The following is a 20,047-nucleotide window of genomic DNA, read 5'->3' as shown; positions in this document are numbered from 1 at the left end:
TATGCCACCTCATTTGCTTTGTTGTCTCTTGATTTAGAAAGAGACGCTTAAGCCGTGGAGTGATAGGCATGTACCGGAGTTGCTTGATCGATACCTTTGTCGTAACCTCGTTTCCATCCTCATCTAGCACCACTGCATATCTTGACTTACTGCAGTGGATGCAATGTGTGGTATTTTCATGCTCCTTCCAGAACAACATGCAATTGTCCTCGCAAGCATCAATCTTTTGGTAGTTCATGCCGAGACCAGCTACGAGCTTCTTGCAATGGTACAAGTCTTTCGGCATGTTATGATTCGGTGGGCTGATATCAATAATCAGTTTCACAATATCGTTGTAACATTTGTTGGAGAAGGTGTACTTTGACTTCATCGCCATGAGACGTGTTACCACCTGCAGTACGCTCACATTGGTTCCTTCATGCACTTTAGCCTCTGAGGCTTCAAGAAGCTTGTAGAACTCTCTCACATCCACTGGAAAAGCTTGATTATTGTGTAGTTCTGGGTACTCATTCCTAATATTATCCAACATCTCTTCCATTCGGTCTACATCCTGGTCCACATCCGACTCAATAGTATGGTCCACCTCTCCATGCTCATGCCATACCAGATAGTTCGGCATAAAGCCATGTTTGAAAACATGATACGAGAGCTCCACTTTTTTCAACTGAACCGAGTTCTGACATTTTATACACGGGCACCTCGCTAAACGAGCATCACCAACAAATGCGAGTGCCACGAATTCATCTGCAACTCTCACCCATGCATCAGAGTGACCATGAGTGACACTGTCGAATCCATCGTACATCGCCCTTCTTCGATCGTCACTCATATTCAAAGCTAAAGAAACAACATATATACACTTAGGCACGGAAAAGCCATTTATAAACAGTTAAACACTGAATCAAGTTACATCTATTTTAGCATTGTACCAAGTACATTTACTTGATTCAGTGCCAACGTTTTCATGCCATCTTTTAATTAAGGGAGAAACCTCAAGGATACGAGTAACAACATTCCCATTTGCACATTAGAAAAATATATATCTATAATGCATCACTGCAATTACAGGTTAATCAACAGGTTAATGCATCACTACAATTACACGTTAGAAAATTATATAATCAAGGATACGAGTAACAACACTAGCGGACTACTAAATTTCAGCTAAATCCAATCGAGCGTGGTCAAGACAGTAGCCATCTTCATTACCCGCAATAGTGATTTGTTGCACAAAACAACGAATTCCATTTTTAACTGAACCAACAACATAGCATGAAGGTTATGCAGCGAATCACCTGTGCACTGCGCCACCCGGAGCTTGGAGTTCGGCGAGACCACCCGGCGTCCGGCTTGGCGAGGTCGCTTGGCTCGGCGAGGCACTGCGCCGCGCCTGGAGCTTGGAGCTCGGCGAGGCCGCCCGGCTCGGTGATGTCCGCCCGGCGTCTGGCTAGGTGAGGCCGCCTGCCTCGGCGAGGCCGCTCGCCACCCGGCTCGGCGAGGCCGCCCGACGCTTGGCTTGGCGAGGCCGCCCGGCTCGGCGAGGCCGCTGGCTCGGCCGCCCGCCCAACGCTGGTTCGCGGCGAGGCCGTCCACCGCTGGCTCGGCGAGGCCGCTGGCTGAGTAAAGCTAAGGTAGAAGACGACGGACAAGGAGACTGGGTACGTAGGAGAGACGGCGACGGACTGAGTAAAGCAAGACGCGCGAGCGGCTGTAGAATAGGATTGGGGAATTTAGGGTAACATCCATAAGAGTGTCGGTGTGGAAAAAACCCACACTTTTAAATTAAAAGTGTCGGTTTCTGCGGGACCCCGACACTCTTAAATTAAGAGTGTCGGTACAGCAAAACCCACACTTTTACTTCGATTAAGAGTGTCGGCCCTGACACTCTTTAATTAACTGACACTCCTTCAACGTTTTCTTGTAGTTGTTAGTAGGGTAAATCGTAAATGGTTCAAAATTTCAGCTTGGACTTGAATTTCACTTGTCTTTTGAGATTGAAAGCCTATTGGAAAAAATCATCAAACTATTTGTTTGTATTTTCAGGATTTTTGGTAAAATATTTGTGAACCTGAACCAAATTTGCATTCGGTTCAATCCAGTTTAAAAACATACTCTGTTATCTAAACCTGGCTGAAGCCATTTTACAAACCTCTCCATTTTGACTCAGTTCCTCTCGGTAGGTTACATGGGGGCGACAAGCTATAAGGCTATGAGCATCTTGGATATGCCAGATCTTCGTTGTCCATGGCACATCCCAAAACTATTCGAGATAGGAGATAGAAGCCACGCACGAGCTGGCGCCTGCACCTGCCGGTCCTTTGGGTCAACCGTTACCGACAAATCTCAGTGCTCGATATGTTTCAGATAGGGGAACGATTGTTGTTGTGCAATTAGTCTTTAGGTGACATTAGGCTCTAAATTTTACGCTATAAAAATTTAAGGATCGAATCGAATTAGAATCTGACTCTGTTTTTACTTATTATTTAACTAAAACTAATTTAGAGCTCTAAGGAATTGTGGATATCCATTACCACCCCTATTTTAGACCTTTAGGTTGTAACCAGCGAATCATACATATAACCATGCAAAACATTATTTTGACATATTTTACACTTCAGATTGCACTATTTATATAGTAGAGTTTGATATAAGAGACAGTGGAGACAACCTAGATTATGATTCAACCGGGCTAGACCAAATATCTCATAAGTCATAATAGACCCTTGTGCTGTCTCTAACATAGCGTACATATGGTCGTGTAAAATATTGTTTTATATTATAAACTACATTGTTTATATAATGAAATTTAAAATATAAGATGAGAAACAGAGTTTGCCGGAGAAGGCCTACGGGCTATGGTGAGCCAGTGGCTACCAACATAATCACTCAACTAATTTGTTTACCGGTCTCGCTTAAATATTGTACAATGTGCTATCTTTTTTAAGAAATGCAGACCATCTGGACATGTCATTTTGCTTATATTTTTCTATTTCTTTGTGGTTTATTTTTCAATACATTAGTCTATTATTTCATTACATCTCCATACCTAAATGAACTTGTCTAGCATATTTTAACATACATGATAGTACTAATAATTAAGTTATCATTACAATCCACAAAAACATGAAGATATGCCATTTATGGTTTATTTGTTTTGGCTTTTATTTGACTTCTCCTGGCTAGAAACTGAAACGAGTAGGGTAGTCGTTAAACCGACTTTTAAAAAGATGGAAAGTCAACTTCTAAAATAAACTAGTATATACCCCGGAATAACGTTACGATTCTGAGAGGAGAGACGAGGAATCAACGGTGGCGACAACAGCGTGAGAGGAAGAGTTGACGGTGACAACTTGGGGAGGGAGGACGCCATGACGGAGAAAGAGTCTAGGGGCGGTGGGGTCGTAGGGAGGAAGAGGGATGATCTAAATAATATTGTCCATTGGATTTAAGAGAGACAAGTTATTCAACGATTTGAACCATTGGTTTTAATGGTTGTTAAGTCTGAGTGCAATTTATTTGGTAGATTTAATGGAGGGTGTCAAAGGGTAAATCTCTCCGGCCGGGTGGCGGATTGCACCCGCCCTAATTCCTAAAATAAGGAGGGGCCTAAGCGTCTTGCTTGTTACGAGGTTGTTGGATGAACACATGAGAGCACACGAGGGTTTAGAGTGGTTCGGGCAGCCGGGGCGTAACACCCTACTCCACTGTGTAATGTATTGTGAGTCTGAGCCTGGATCTGTATTGTAACGTCGCATGTCTCCCCTTTTATAGCTGAAGGGGGGCATGCACAAAGGCACTGAGCCCCGACATGTGGACCCAGGGACATAGAGAATATAACACTTGGGACTATAAATATTTGCTGCCGGCCCTGTTTTCTTAGACGGAAAACGGTAGACGGACGGTGAGGAGCTGTCTAAGGTTTAGACGTGTTTAGACGTGTTTAGACGGAATTAAACGGCCTAAACGGTATGTTACTGTAGCATAGTTTCAGCAGGATAAAAAAGATTTTTTCCTAACCTTTTTTGAAGCAAACATGAAGCTTTTGTTGTCCTTGTCCCAATTTGAGATATGTATCTGAAAAAGAAGCGAGATTTGTTAGTATGTGCCCATGTGATATGTATAAGGGTCCATTTGATAGTTGATACACTGAACAAGAACAACTTTCAGCACAAATGGTAGGTTGATAGACACAATAGAGAACAAACACTTTCACAAAGCACAAATAGAAATAGTTCTCACAAATGCCAAACAAAGCATAAAAGCAATAGTCCATAAGTTCATTTTCAACATAGACAAATAGATAAGATAATTAGATAGTGCTAATATAAGATAGATGATGGCAGCTAAAGCCTCCCATCAGCCATCATTGTCTTCCTCCGCATCTAGCTCATATCCAGCTGTGATCACATCATCTTGATCCGACTCAAAGTCAACATCTTCCTCTTGTGGTGCTTCTTCTTCACTTTCAGTTTCAGACAGCGGTGTGTCTTCAACCTCTCTTTCAACAGTCAATCTTGCACTCCTACGTAGTTTTGTGACCTCTTCAGCACCACATGTCTCAGCAATCAATTTCCATGTGAGACCGGTCACCGGCTCAACATCAGACCCTTCTTCATCCTTCTCAGCACCATCAACCATCCATCCTTGAGCAAAAGTTGCATCGGTTGCTACAAGAGGATCTGCCTTTTTATTCTTTTGGGCTCTAATTCTTCTCTTTGCATGAATATGGTTGAATCTAACATACACAAGCTTGTCAACTCTGTCACATGTGAGTCTATTCCTTTTCTTTGTATGGATCTACAAGGTATCAAGTAAATTTGCAAGCAATTAGTATGGCAGAAACTTGACATATGCTGAAATGAACAAGTAAAAAGAAAGGCTTAGTTACGTACCCCTTCAAAACAACTCCAATTCCTTTCACAACCTGAAGCACTTGATGTCAAAGAGAGAATTCTAACAGCAAACTTTTGAAGTAATGGAACTTGTGTTCCATAATTTGCCCACCACTTAGCTGTATAACAAAAATATTAAGATTTCTTGATCATATAATTTATACAACAGCTGAAAGGGAAATGTGCCTTTGGGCCATTTCTAAGTATTTTGGTGATTGAGTGCAAACACAAGTGCTTAAATGTGAAAATATGCCCAAGGATGATCAAAGTGCAAATCACAAGTTAAGGTATGTTTCTAAGCCTTAGTACATTGGTTTTGTGTACTAATATATTTGTCTAAGTGTTAGAAACAGATAGAAGAAGAGAAGAGAAGACTTGGCTGTGTACAGCCAAGGGGCTGCTTCGGTCTGGGGCACCGGACTGTCCGGTGGTGCACCGGACAGTGTCCGGTGGTGCACCGGACAGTGTCCGGTGCGCCAGGCTGCCTCGGCCGAAGAGGCCGCTCTCGGGTTTTTCTCCGGCGACTTCGGCTAAAATTCACCGGACTGTCCGGTGTGCACCGGACTGTCCGGTGAGCCAACGGTCGGCCGGGCCAACGGTCGGCCGCGCGATCGCCGCGCGACACGTGGCTGAGCCAACGGTCGGAAGAAAGCACCGGACTGTCCGGTGTGCACCGGACTGTCCGGTGCGCCAGATCTGCAGTGGTCGGCAACGGTCGGCTGCGCCTGTTAAGGAAAGAAATCGGGCACCGGACAGTGTCCGGTGTGCACCGGACTGTCCGGTGCGCCCGACGACAGAAGGCAAGGATAGCCTTCCAGATGTGCTCTCAACGGCTCCTAGCTGCCTTGGGGCTATAAAAGGGACCCCTAGGCGCATGGAGGAGAACACCAAGCATTCCTACAACTCTTCTAAGCACCAAGACATCAATCTCACGCATTCGTTTCATTGTGATAGCATATAGAGCTCTTGTGGAGTTGTGAACTCTTTGTGTTGCGTTGCGAGCTCTTGTTGCGACTTGTGTGCGTGTTGTTGCTCTGATTTTCGAGTCTTGTGTGCGTTGCTCATTCCCACCTTACTCCGTATTCTTTGTGAACTCAATTGTAAGGGCGAGAGACTCCAAGTTGTGGAGATTCCTCGCAAACGGGAAAAGATCAAAGGAAAGAAAAACACCGTGGTATTCAAGTTGATCATTGGATCACTTGAGAGGAGTTGAGTGCAACTCTCGTCCGTTGGGACGCCACAACGTGGAGTAGGCAAGTTTTGTACTTGGCCGAACCACGGGATAACCACCGTGTCAACTCTGTGATTGCTTTCTTGTGGTTATCGTGTTTTGAGTTCTCTCTAGCCACTTGGCCATACTTATGCTAACCCTTAACAAGTTTTTGTGGCTTAAGTTTTGAACTTTTACAGGATCACCTATTCACCCCCCCCTCTAGGTGCTCTCAATTGGTATCAGAGCCGTTCTCTTCAAGAAAGGGACTAACCGCCCGAAGAGATGGATCCTAAGGGGAAGGGAATTGTGATAAACGACAAGGAGAAGGAGTCCTTCGTCAACGAGCCAAGGGATGACAAGTCCAATGACTCGGGCTCGGGCCACAAGCGAAGAGATGGGAAGAAGAAGAAGACAAGACGCATCAAGGAGATCGTCTACTACGACAGCGATGAGTCCTCTTCTTCTCAAAAGAACGACGACCACGACAAACAAAGGAAACCGGTTAATTCGAACTTTTCATTTGATTATTCTCGTATTCCACATAGTTCGAATTCGCATTTGCTTTCCATTCCTCTTGGTAAACCTCCACATTTTGATGGGGAGGACTACGGATTTTGGAGTCACAAAATGTGTAGTCATTTATTCTCTCTCCATCCAAGCATATGGGAGATTGTAGAGAATGGAATGAAATTTGATAGCTCGGATAGCCCTATGTTTATCAATGAACAAATTCATAAAAATGCACAAGCTACTACTGTTCTCTTAGCATCTTTGTGCAGGGAAGAGTACAATAAGGTGAGCGGCTTGGACAATGCCAAGCAGATATGGGACACCCTCAAGATCTCTCACGAGGGGAACGACATCACCATGCTCACCAAGATGGAGTTGGTGGAGGGCGAGCTTGGACGATTCGCCATGATAAGGGGAGAAGAGCCAACTCAAACTTACAACCGGCTCAAGACCCTTATCAACAAGATAAGGAGCTACGGAAGCACGCGTTGGACGGATCACGACGTCGTCCGCCTAATGCTCAGGTCATTTACCGTTCTTGATCCTCATCTCGTGAACAATATTCGTGAGAACCCCAGGTACACGATGATGACGCCCGAAGAAGTACTTGGAAAATTCGTGAGCGGGCGGATGATGATCAAGGAGGCAAGGTACGTCGATGACGCGTTGAACGGTCCAATCCACGAGCCTCAACCCATTGCTCTCAAGGCATCGAGGAGCAAGGAGGCACTACCAAGCAAGGTGGCGCAAATTGAGGCGGCCGGGCTTAATGATGAAGAAATGGCTCTCATCATTAAGCGCTTCAAGACGGTGCTAAAGGGTCGCAATGGACAGCCGAGCAAGACTAAGACCAAAGGGAAGCGATCATGCTTCAAATGCGGTAAGCTTGGTCATTTTATTGCTAACTGTCCTGATAATGAAAGTGACCAGGAAAAGGGAAACAAGAGGGAAAAGAAGAAGCATTATAAGAAGGCAAAGGGTGAGGCGCATCTAGGTAAGGAGTGGGACTCGGATTGCTCCTCATCCGACTCCGACAATGAAGGACTCGCCGCCACCGCCTTCAACAAATCAACCCTCTTCCCCAACGAGCGTCACACATGCCTTATGGCAAGGGAGAAGAAGGTATGTACTCGCAACTCTACCTATGCTTCTTCAAGTGAGGAAGAATCTAGTGATGAGGATGAAGTAGATTATTCATGTTTGTTCAAGGGCTTAGATAGATCTAAGATAGACAAAATTAATGAGTTAATTGATGCCTTGAATGAAAAGAATATACTTTTAGAAAAGCAAGAGGATTTGTTGTATGAAGAGCATGATAAATTTGTTGAGGCACAAAAATCCTATGCTTTAGAAGTTAAAAGAAATGAAATGCTTTCTTTTGAACTATCTACTTGTCATGAAACCATTTCTACTTTGAAAGGTGTCAACAATGATTTAAATGCTAAATTAGAAGTAGCAAATAAATCCAATTCTTGTGTAGAACATGTTGAAATGTGTACTAGGTGTAAAGATTTTGACATTAATGCTTGTAGTGAACACCTAGTTTCAATTTCCAAGCTTAATGATGAACTGGCTAGTCTTAATGCTCAACTTAAGACTAGCAAGAATGATTTCGATAAGCTAAAATTTGCAAGGGATGCCTATACAATTGGTAGACACCCCTCAATTAAGGATGGACTTGGCTTCAAGAGAGAAGCTAAGGACTTAACAAGCCATAAGGCTCCCATTCCCGCCAAGGAGAAAGGGAAGGCCCCTATGGCTAGTAATGTGCAAAAGAACCATGCTTTTATGTATTATGATAGGAGACAAACTAGAAATGCTTATAGGAGTTATAATGCTTTTGATGATTTTGACTCTCATGCCATGTTTGCTCCTAGTTCCTCTTATGTGTATGATAGAAATGTTACTAGGAGAAATGTTGTTCCTAAGAGAAATACTATTCATCATGTGTCTAGAAAGAATGCTATTCATGCTCCTAGGAAAGTAGTGAATGAACCTTCCACAATTTATTATGCTTTAAATGCTTCCTTTGCTATTTGTAGAAAGGATAAGAAAATTGTTGCTAGGAAGTTAGGGGCAAAATGCAAGGGAGACAAAACTTGCATTTGGGTCCCTAAGGATATTTGCACTAACCTTGTAGGACCCAACATGAGTTGGGTACCTAAGACCCAAGCCTAAATTTGCCTTGCAGGTTTATGCATCCGGGGGTTCAAGCTGGATTATTGATAGCGGATGCACAAACCATATGACGGGGGAGAAGAAGATGTTCACCTCCTACGTCAAGAATAAGGATTCCCAAGATTCAATCATATTCGGTGATGGGAATCAAGGCAAGGTAAAAGGGTTAGGTAAAATTGCAATTTCTAATGAGCACTCTATCTCTAATGTGTTTTTAGTAGAGTCACTAGGATATAATTTACTATCTGTTAGTCAATTGTGCAATATGGGATATAACTGTCTGTTTACAAATATAGATGTGTCTGTCTTTAGAAGAAGTGATGGTTCACTAGCTTTTAAGGGTGTATTAGACGGCAAACTTTATTTAGTTGATTTTGCAAAAGAAGAGGCCGGTCTAGATGCATGCTTAATGGCTAAGACTTGCATGGGCTGGCTGTGGCATCGCCGCTTAGCACATGTGGGGATGAAGAACCTTCACAAGCTTCTAAAGGGAGAACACGTGATAGGTCTAACCAATGTTCAATTCGAAAAAGATAGACCTTGTGCAGCTTGTCAAGCAGGGAAACAGGTGGGAGGAGCGCATCACAGCAAGAATGTGATGACCACTTCAAGACCCCTGGAGCTGCTGCATATGGACCTCTTCGGACCCGTCGCCTATCTAAGCATAGGGGGAAGTAAGTATGGTCTAGTTATTGTTGATGACTTTTCCCGCTTCACTTGGGTGTTCTTTTTGCAGGATAAGTCTGAAACCCAAGGGACCCTCAAGCGCTTCCTCAGGAGGGCTCAAAATGAGTTTGAGCTCAAAGTGAAGAAGATAAGGAGCGACAACGGGTCCGAATTCAAGAACCTTCAAGTGGAGGAGTTCCTTGAAGAAGAAGGGATCAAGCACGAGTTCTCCGCTCCCTACACACCACAGCAAAATGGTGTGGTAGAGAGGAAGAACAGGACGCTCATTGACATGGCGAGGACGATGCTAGGAGAGTTCAAGACCCCCGAGTGCTTTTGGACGGAAGCCGTGAACACTGCTTGCCATGCCATCAACAGGGTCTACCTTCATCGCCTCCTCAAGAAGACGTCGTATGAGCTTCTAACCGGTAACAAACCCAATGTATCTTACTTTCGTGTATTTGGGAGCAAGTGCTACATTCTAGTGAAGAAAGGTAGAAATTCTAAGTTTGCTCCCAAAGCTGTAGAAGGGTTTTTGTTAGGTTATGACTCAAATACAAAGGCGTATAGAGTCTTCAACAAATCATCGGGTTTGGTTGAAGTCTCTAGCGACGTTGTATTTGATGAGACTAATGGCTCTCCAAGAGAGCAAGTTGTTGATTGTGATGATGTAGATGAAGAAGATGTTCCGACGGCCGCTATACGGACCATGGCGATTGGAGAAGTACGGCCACAGGAACAAGATGAACGAGATCAACCTTCTTCCTCAACTATGGTGCATCCCCCAACCAAAGATGACGAACAGGTACCTCAAGTGGAGGCGCTTGATCAAGGGGGAGCACAAGATAATCAAGTGATGGAGGAAGAAGTGCAACCGGCACCTCCAACCCAAGTTCGAGCGATGATTCAAAGGGATCATCCCGTCGACCAAATTCTGGGTGACATTAGCAAGGGAGTAACTACTCGATCTCGATTAGTTAATTTTTGTGAGCATTACTCCTTTGTCTCTTCTATTGAGCCTTTCAGGGTAGAAGAGGCCTTGCTAGATCCGGACTGGGTGTTGGCCATGCAAGAGGAGTTAAACAATTTCAAGCGCAATGAAGTTTGGACACTGGTGCCTCGTCCGAAGCAAAATGTTGTGGGAACCAAGTGGGTGTTCCGCAACAAACAGGACGAGCACGGGGTGGTGACAAGAAACAAGGCTCGACTTGTGGCAAAAGGTTATGCCCAAGTCGCAGGTTTGGATTTTGAGGAGACTTTTGCTCCTGTGGCTAGGCTAGAGTCAATTCGAATCTTGCTAGCATATGCCGCTCACCATTCTTTCAGGTTGTTCCAAATGGATGTGAAGAGCGCTTTCCTCAACGGGCCAATCAAGGAGGAGGTGTACGTGGAGCAACCCCCTGGCTTCGAGGATGAACGGTACCCCGACCATGTGTGTAAGCTCTCTAAGGCGCTCTATGGACTTAAGCAAGCCCCAAGAGCATGGTATGAATGCCTTAGAGACTTTTTACTTGCTAATGCTTTCAAGGTTGGGAAGGCCGATCCAACTCTTTTCACTAAGACATGTGATGGTGATTTGTTTGTGTGCCAAATTTATGTTGATGACATAATATTTGGTTCTACTAACCAAAAGTCTTGTGAAGAGTTTAGCAGGGTGATGACGCAGAAATTCGAGATGTCGATGATGGGCGAGTTGAACTACTTCCTTGGGTTCCAAGTGAAGCAACTCAAGGACGGCACCTTCATCTCCCAAACGAAGTACACGCAAGATCTGCTAAAGCGGTTTGGGATGAAGGACGCCAAGCCCGCAAAGACTCCGATGGGGACCGACGGACACACCGACCTCAACAAAGGAGGTAAGTCCGTTGATCAAAAAGCATACCGGTCAATGATAGGTTCTTTGCTTTATTTATGTGCTAGTAGACCGGATATTATGCTTAGCGTATGCATGTGTGCTAGATTTCAATCCGATCCTAAGGAGTGTCACTTAGTGGCGGTGAAGCGAATTCTTAGATATTTGGTTGCTACGCCTTGCTTCGGGCTCTGGTATCCAAAGGGGTCTACCTTTGACTTAGTTGGATACTCTGACTCCGACTATGCTGGATGTAAGGTCGATAGGAAGAGTACATCGGGGACGTGCCAATTCTTAGGAAGGTCCCTGGTGTCATGGAACTCTAAGAAACAAACATCCGTTGCCCTATCCACCGCTGAGGCCGAGTACGTTGCCGCAGGTCAGTGTTGCGCGCAACTACTTTGGATGAGGCAAACTCTCCGGGACTTTGGCTACAATCTGAGCAAAGTCCCACTCCTATGTGACAATGAGAGTGCTATCCGCATGGCGGAGAATCCTGTTGAGCACAGCCGCACAAAGCACATAGACATCCGGCATCACTTTTTGAGAGACCACCAGCAAAAGGGAGATATCGAAGTGTTTCATGTTAGCACCGAGAACCAGCTAGCCGATATCTTCACTAAGCCTCTAGATGAGAAGACCTTTTGCAGGTTGCGTAGTGAGCTAAATGTCTTAGATTCGCGGAACCTGGATTGAATTGTAGCATACATGTAGTTATGCTTTTGATCATGTTCCTTTTTTGCATTATGTTGCTTATTATGGTGCTCAAGTTGTACAAACACTCCCTGGACCTCACAAGTCCGTTGCAAAGTGATGCACATGTTTAGGGGGCGATGTGTTACAACTTGACCCTTTGAGACTAACCTTGTGCTTGAGTTTGATAATTTAGTCTCGAAGGAGGATTGAAAGGGAAAAGGTGGACTTGGACCATGAAAGACTTCCACTGCACTCCGATGAGAGGGTAACTAATTCCAAGTTCATCTCATGAAATCTTATTGCCATTTGCTCTTAATTGAAGACTTTGGTGAGGCAATGAGGTTAAAAGGCCAAGATTGATCCCGTTTTGGTGCTTGATGCCAAAGGGGGAGAAAATAAAGGCCAAAGCGATAAATGGATCAGCTACCACTTGAGAGATTTTGAAAATAGTAGAATAGAGTTTTTGTTGTGTCAAAAGCTTTTATTGTCTCTCTTGTCAAAAGTTGGCTTCTTGTGGGGAGAAGTATTGATTATGGGAAATAGGGGGAGTTTTTGAAATCTTTGATCAATCTCTTTTGGAATGACTCTCTTTATACTTCAACATGTGTGTTTGACTTAGAGATAGAGATTTGAGTTTGATTTCCAAAAACAAACCAAGTGGTGGCAAAGGATGATCCATATATGCCAAAATTGAATAAAACCAATTTGAGTTTTTATTTAAAGTGATTTTGCACTTGTTCTAGTTGCTTTATATTGTGTTGGCATAAATCACCAAAAAGGGGGAGATTGAAAGGGAAATGTGCCTTTGGGCCATTTCTAAGTATTTTGGTGATTGAGTGCAAACACAAGTGCTTAAATGTGAAAATATGCCCAAGGATGATCAAAGTGCAAATCACAAGTTAAGGTATGTTTCTAAGCCTTAGTACATTGGTTTTGTGTACTAATATATTTGTCTAAGTGTTAGAAACAGATAGAAGAAGAGAAGAGAAGACTTGGCTGTGTACAGCCAAGGGGCTGCTTCGGTCTGGGGCACCGGACTGTCCGGTGGTGCACCGGACAGTGTCCGGTGGTGCACCGGACAGTGTCCGGTGCGCCAGGCTGCCTCGGCCGAAGAGGCCGCTCTCGGGTTTTTCTCCGGCGACTTCGGCTAAAATTCACCGGACTGTCCGGTGTGCACCGGACTGTCCGGTGAGCCAACGGTCGGCCGGGCCAACGGTCGGCCGCGCGATCGCCGCGCGACACGTGGCTGAGCCAACGGTCGAAAGAAAGCACCGGACTGTCCGGTGTGCACCGGACTGTCCGGTGCGCCAGATCTGCAGTGGTCGGCAACGGTCGGCTGCGCCTGTTAAGGAAAGAAATCGGGCACCGGACAGTGTCCGGTGTGCACCGGACTGTCCGGTGCGCCCGACGACAGAAGGCAAGGATAGCCTTCCAGATGTGCTCTCAACGGCTCCTAGCTGCCTTGGGGCTATAAAAGGGACCCCTAGGCGCATGGAGGAGAACACCAAGCATTCCTACAACTCTTCTAAGCACCAAGACATCAATCTCACGCATTCGTTTCATTGTGATAGCATATAGAGCTCTTGTGGAGTTGTGAACTCTTTGTGTTGCGTTGCGAGCTCTTGTTGCGACTTGTGTGCGTGTTGTTGCTCTGATTTTCGAGTCTTGTGTGCGTTGCTCATTCCCACCTTACTCCGTATTCTTTGTGAACTCAATTGTAAGGGCGAGAGACTCCAAGTTGTGGAGATTCCTCGCAAACGGGAAAAGATCAAAGGAAAGAAAAACACCGTGGTATTCAAGTTGATCATTGGATCACTTGAGAGGAGTTGAGTGCAACTCTCGTCCGTTGGGACGCCACAACGTGGAGTAGGCAAGTTTTGTACTTGGCCGAACCACGGGATAACCACCGTGTCAACTCTGTGATTGCTTTCTTGTGGTTATCGTGTTTTGAGTTCTCTCTAGCCACTTGGCATACTTATGCTAACCCTTAACAAGTTTTTGTGGCTTAAGTTTTGAACTTTTACAGGATCACCTATTCACCCCCCCCCTCTAGGTGCTCTCAACAGCCAACTACCAAATCTGATTCAAATACAAATAACAAAATACCTGGATTGAATTCAGGATCCTTGCAGCCAAACAAAGCTACTTTTTTCCCAAAATGTCCAAGTTTGTCCTTAAACTTGTGAAAGTCATTATTGATCACTTCATTTTGCTTCTGAAAATCACCATGGTAGAATGTTTCAATAGCTGCATAAAACCCATCTACCACATCCTCATTGTCAAAGATTGAGGGACTATTGTAGCTATAATAAGGGTTTAAACAATATGCAGCCATGTGAATAGGACAATCCAATCTTTTCTTCATTTTTCCCTCCACAACTTCCATAAGGTTCTTGTACAAACCAGTCCCTGTCTTGTCTAAGTTTCCTACAACCACTCTAATTTCTTCCTTGGCTTTAAGAATTTCACCATACACCCAAGGCATTGATGGTTTAATGTCTCCATCAACAAGGCGAAGAACTTTAACTAATGGCTCAAATACTCTCAAACAAAGAGAAACACCATTCCAAAAGATTGGCTTCACCAATGTGGCTGTGGCTGTTACACCTTTAGCACTTTTCTTCACATGACTAATTTTACACCATTCCTCACTTTGGGACATCATCCTTAGCTGCTCTTTCTTCTCATACAAGCTTTGTAAAGTGAGAAAAGCGGAGGCAAATCTTGTCACACCTGGCCTAATAATATCTCTTTTCTTTGTGAACTTCCTCATTAGAGACAAAGTGCTGTGGTGTGCATAAATAAATATGGTCAATCCTTTTGCTGAATCAATTACATTCTTGAACCTTTTCATCTTTCCAATTCCTTCAAGCATTAGGTTAATTGTATGGGTTGCACAGGAAGTCCAAAATAGGTTGGGTCTCTTGACATAAAGCAAATCCTTTGCTGCCATATTATTTGATGCATTATCTGTGACCACTTGCACAAGATGGTCCTTACCAGCATCCAATTTCTCAATAAAGTTATCCACAAACTGAAAAATCATTTCCCCCGTGTGTGACTCAGCTGAAACCTCTTTTGACTCAACAAAATATGTACCGATGGCAGAATTGATACATATGTTCATTATGCTCCTCCTCTTTTGGTCTGTCCAAGCATCAGTCATAAGAGAGCAACCGGTTTTTTCCCATTCTTGTGCATGATCTTTAATCATCTTCTTTGTATCCTCCACTTCCTCATGCAACAGTTTCTCCCGCAGCTCATGTTGATAAGGTTTCTTTGCACCTGGACCGAAGCGGCCAGCAGCTTCCAACACTTGGTCAAACTCATCACAGTTTATGGCATTGAAAGGTATTCCTGAAAATAAAGTACAGTAGCAGCTTAGCCCCTTCAAAAGTTAGAAAGCAAGATAAAGAATGCAAGATAACACGTAAAAAGATAACAAATCATTTACCTTGCACATACATCCACCTAGCAACATATCTCTTCAATATATGCAACCTTTCTTTCATTACATGTTCAGAAATCTTTTGTTGGTGAAGGTTTTTTTGTGTGGAACCCAAAGAATTGGAGTCAAGAGACATTGTGAACTTGTCCATATGACCCATTGTCCTTGGTTGAGAGCTGCCAATGTCATCAAGGCCCGTGTCATCATTAACATCCATCTCATCTGCAACTGCATCAATAACCTCTTGTTTTTCTGTTAGCCTAGCTATTTTAGCTTTCCTAGAATCATCAAGAGCTTTACTGCACTTGTCTCTATCCTCTTGAGTTGCATTGGGGCATGCTCGGACTTGCCCTTTTCTACCAGCAATATGCAGCTTAAGCCTATAAATCCCAGCCTTGACAACCATAGGACATAACTTGCATTTTATGACATTCCAATCATTTGGATTGACAATAGTTCCATACTCCCACCCTATGTCATCGCTATTCCGCTTAAGTGGTTGCTTGTCCACTGCTGGTTGAGCTGATGGATTGGAAGCCGCCGATGACATCCTACATGTTGCAATGCACAATCAATCATTTGCATGAAGTACACTGTCTGACCCTACTAGCCATGTTGTACACTATCTGACCCTACTAGCATTAAGCCTAAGCCATGAACTAACATTTAACGACAAGAAATAGAGAGCCATGAAGATTGAAGCATGAACTACTATGCATAATCAGGAGCAAACAGCAAACTATAAAATAGAGGAAGCAAGAGGCATCCATACCTGGCAACAAACAAAGGATGGGGAGTCCCTGCTTCAGCTTCCTGCTAGCGCGCCCCCTCTATCCCTGGGCGTGCGTGCCTCTCTTCCACTGCAGAACCACTGCTGAGATGAGAGGAGATTGAGAGGAGAGGAGAAGGAGGAGCCCTGGGCGAGCAGAGGAGAGGAGGGAGGAGCCCTACCTGGGCAGCTGGGTGAGCAGAGGAGAGGATGGAGGAGGCAGCGCCGGCGGCTGGGCGCGCAGAGGAGAGGAAGCAGCGCCAGCGGCTGTCCCTGGCGGCCGTGCGTCGTGCAGATGGAAAAGACACCAGGGAACCCTAGCATTCGGCCAGAGGAGATGGATAAGGGTGCAGAGGCAAAAAAAACACGAGGGAACCCTAGCTTTGGCGCGAAAAAGGCCCGCCAAAGAGGCCTGGTTTCAGTTTCCCCACGTAAAATAACACCATACTCTAAACGGGCCTTAAAACGGCCTGAACGCCGTCCAAAAACGTCTACAAGCCGTCCCGTTCAGCCCGTTCAGGCCGTTTAGACGCCGAGTTGACCGTTTAGACGGTTGACCCGTTTAGGAAACCGCCCAGGCCCTAAACTGGACGGTGGGGTGCCGTTCACCGTTTAGACCGGTCTAAACGTCCGTTTAATACCGTTTAGGATAACAGGGGCTGCCGGGGCAATCCCCTTGTGTCCTGTCGTCCGAGTTCTGTGTATCTTCGGCGTGCAGGGGAAGCTTCTTGTAGAAGGGATAACACAGTGTGCTGCTTGGCACGGGCGCACTGTTCGCCAGCAGACCCAGCAGACGCGCCGCCTGCCAGCGGATGGGACGGGACGCATTAAATGCTGAGAGGGCACGTCGCCCGTCAGCGCAGTGGTAGGCGGCGCGTCCTCTCCTCAATAAATGCAGGGGCTACACGGCTTTACGTCAGGCTCGGCCCGATGGCTTATGTCATGGGCCACAAGCAGCGGGTCTCCGCCTGAGCGGGAAGTGAAGGGCAAGGCCTGGACACGTGTCAGCGGATGAGTGTGGCATGATTTGGTTGGGTAATAGGGTGTTTGGTTTGAGGAATAAGTTAGTTCATCATCTTCTCACTCCTCACTTTTTTGTTTGGTCTATGGAATGGAATTAGTTGATCCATCATCACATCGATCCTCATAGCTATCTAGTTAGTACTAATATAAGGAGTGGGGTCATATTACCAAATTTGAGGAATTGACTCATGATGCACCACCTCATCCAGGATAGAGTAATTCATCAAACCATCAAACCAAACACTCCCTAAGTTTTGCAAAGTTTAAACTAGGTACTATAGATATAGATAAACTAAAAACTGAAAAACATTGAGTGAGGAATTTTCTTTTTCGTATGCTAAAAAACTATTTTGTTAGAAAAAAGAAAATTTTGTCTATATATCAATGTCACTCAATGACACCCAAAGAATAAGTATAAAATTCGATGGCATATAGGGAATCTTTTCTTCAAAAAGTCAACAGGCCGAATGCTAGCTTTTGAACCAAAACTCGGTTCAAACAAACAAGTTAGCAAGACTAGGTGTAGCAAATATCTGTACACCTGGTCTTGCTCGATATGAGAATGAGAATAGAAACAGAAATAATAAACAGAGGAGACGTGTTAAGGATAACGAGCCATCGGGTGAAAAAAAAAGGGAAGGAGAGTGCCGATGTGGACCAGTGCCATTTGCTCAGTTCTCAACAGGAGCTTATGGGCTTATCGGATTTCATGGCTAAAAAAGACCAGCACCATTCTTCTTACGTATCCTTTTGAGATTTATCTGAATTATCACATGGAATGGAAAGCTCCATAACCAAAGTAGTGCGGTAGGCGAGCAGTGTTCCTGTAAATCCATTGTCAAGCTTGTTCTGAGCATATAAATGCCATCGAAATTTTCGTAAAACGATCTTTGTGTTCGAAACATAGCTTAAAGTAAACTCTTGAACGGCAAGAAAATATACTTCTTCATTTACCAGTATAAGAAAATATAGTCCGGCATTAGCCTCAAGCAACATACTGAAATTACAAGGGTAAAATATTTCTATACAAGATATTATCAAAAAAGGGGAAAAATATCTAGTGGTACTACTAGTACTGAAAGGTACTAAAGTGCGCCACGAGGATGTCGTTGCTCCCATGATTGGTATCACATTTCAGGAACATAAATTGTGCCAGCAATGTTTTTGATCGTCGGAAGTGCCATGTTGACTATTGAGGGAGGAAGGCAGCGCATGATAATGGCGTACGTGGGCTCCTCAGCAAGTAGCAATGGTGATGATTCGCCGTGCCGTCGCCGTCGGCGTGCGCGACGCCGGTGCCATGCGCGATAGATGCACGGAGGACACGGGAGGCATCTCATTGCTCCCATGGACCGTGATCTGGACGTACATGAACACAGAGATGTTGCCAGGAGCGCGCCTCGGTCAAGGAAAACGAGGAGAAGAGGCCTGAAATAACGGGCGTCAGCTCGGATCCAAAACATACAAATATGGATTTCGATTCGAATGTCCTTGAATACGAATACAAAACGAATAATTCAATTTGCATTCAGATATTCTGAAAGCATATATATATATATAGTACCATTATTCAAGTAGAGAGGATCCAAACGTACGCAGTTACAGAGGATCCAAACTTAGAAACGCTGACCAGCAGGACGCTCACGCAGATTTGACGTTTGTTTATCGTCCGGAAAGCTCATAACCACCTTTTCCAAAAGACCCGTCAGAGAGTAATATAACAAGGTTATCTTATGATCGACACGGCCATCTGAATTTCACCGAGAAAGAGGTAGAACAGTAAGGCCTTGTTCAGTTGTGGGCCTAGATTCAATCTAGAGTATGTTATGTTCGGTTTTAATGATGTATTTTGTAGTATTATACATTTAGAACAACTCCAAGAGGCCCTCTATATTCTTTCTAATTAATATAAATAGAGTTTTTTTTATAAAGAATACCTTCCAACGACTTATTTAAATGACTATTCAAATATAGACATCTTCTGTTCCGGGTTTCTCGCTATCCAAATATAGAAAACGTGAATGGCTCTCTAGAGCGCAAACAAGATATAGAAAAGTTGTTGGAGATTCAAAAATATAGAAAATGGTTTTTATGTAAATGACTCTCTAAATAATAATTTAGAGAGTAAAATTTAGAAAGACTCTTGGAGATGCTCTTAGTATTTGAGTTTAGTTAGACCACTTTTGCATTTTTTAAACCTCTTAACTACCGACAACCGGAATCAAATCACTTCTCTAGAGTCATGGAACTAATCCAGTCTAAAATCTACAATACTGCATGCATGAGAGAGGCCCGGTTTGCATTCCATGAAAGATTGGTTGCACTTCTACAATGTATGAAAAGTAGATATCTCTAGAATCAATCCAATGGAACCGAACATGCTCTAAGTGTTTTTAGAGTAAAAGTTAGGTGAAAGAGTAATAGATTGATTTTTCTCAATCTCTAAATATAAAGGTGGTTTTATTATAGTAGAAAATATTTTTACACATGTTCCACAAGTTTCTCATAAGTTGGGAGAAGTTTAAATTGAAGTTGAGCAAGTTTGAACACGGACATACAACTCTTGTGACCCCACTTGTCAACACAGTTGTCTTCATTTTTGGAATGATTCACCACCAACCACTCCACACCCTCCCACTTACTCTCTCCACTCTCACACACCCACTCTATATTTGTTCCACACACTCTCTCTACAAAAAAATGAGCAAGGGAATGGATGAGATCATCACCAGCAATAAGGCCATGAAAATCAACCCACATAATCCATCGGGCTTGGGATTGAAGAGGAAGGAGTCCTATC

At 44.1% G+C, this 20,047-nt stretch overlaps 1 protein-coding gene across 1 annotated transcript; it reads right to left on the bottom strand.

The window, feature by feature from the left end:
- Nucleotides 1-3,874: 3,874 nt before the first annotated feature.
- LOC109940221 (uncharacterized) lies at nt 3,875-16,403 on the bottom strand. Its single transcript, XM_020539562.2, has 4 exons — nt 16,228-16,403; nt 15,462-16,006; nt 14,114-15,364; nt 3,875-5,011 (listed from the first exon to the last, which is right to left on the bottom strand). Exons 2-4 carry the CDS (start codon nt 16,003-16,005, stop codon nt 4,881-4,883), a joined length of 1,926 nt encoding a protein of 641 aa, XP_020395151.1. The 5' UTR covers nt 16,006; nt 16,228-16,403; the 3' UTR covers nt 3,875-4,880.
- Nucleotides 16,404-20,047: the final 3,644 nt, after the last annotated feature.

Source organism: Zea mays, chromosome 6 (genome assembly GCF_902167145.1).
Source record: "Zea mays cultivar B73 chromosome 6, Zm-B73-REFERENCE-NAM-5.0, whole genome shotgun sequence".
Taxonomy (NCBI): Eukaryota; Viridiplantae; Streptophyta; class Magnoliopsida; order Poales; family Poaceae; genus Zea; species Zea mays.
The sequence above is the reverse complement of the archived record's forward strand: the minus strand, read 5'-3'. Positions and strand labels throughout refer to the sequence as shown.

Coding starts and splice junctions, on each gene's coding strand:
- LOC109940221 (XM_020539562.2), bottom strand. CDS start 16,005: ATGTCATCGGCGGCTTCCAATCCATCAGCTCAACCAGCAGTGGACAAG. Junction 15,365..15,461: donor TAGGTGGATGTATGTGCAAG/GTAAATGATTTG, acceptor CTTTATTTTCAG/GAATACCTTTCAATGCCATA. Junction 5,012..14,113: donor GGATCCTGAATTCAATCCAG/GTATTTTGTTAT, acceptor TTTGTTATACAG/CTAAGTGGTGGGCAAATTAT.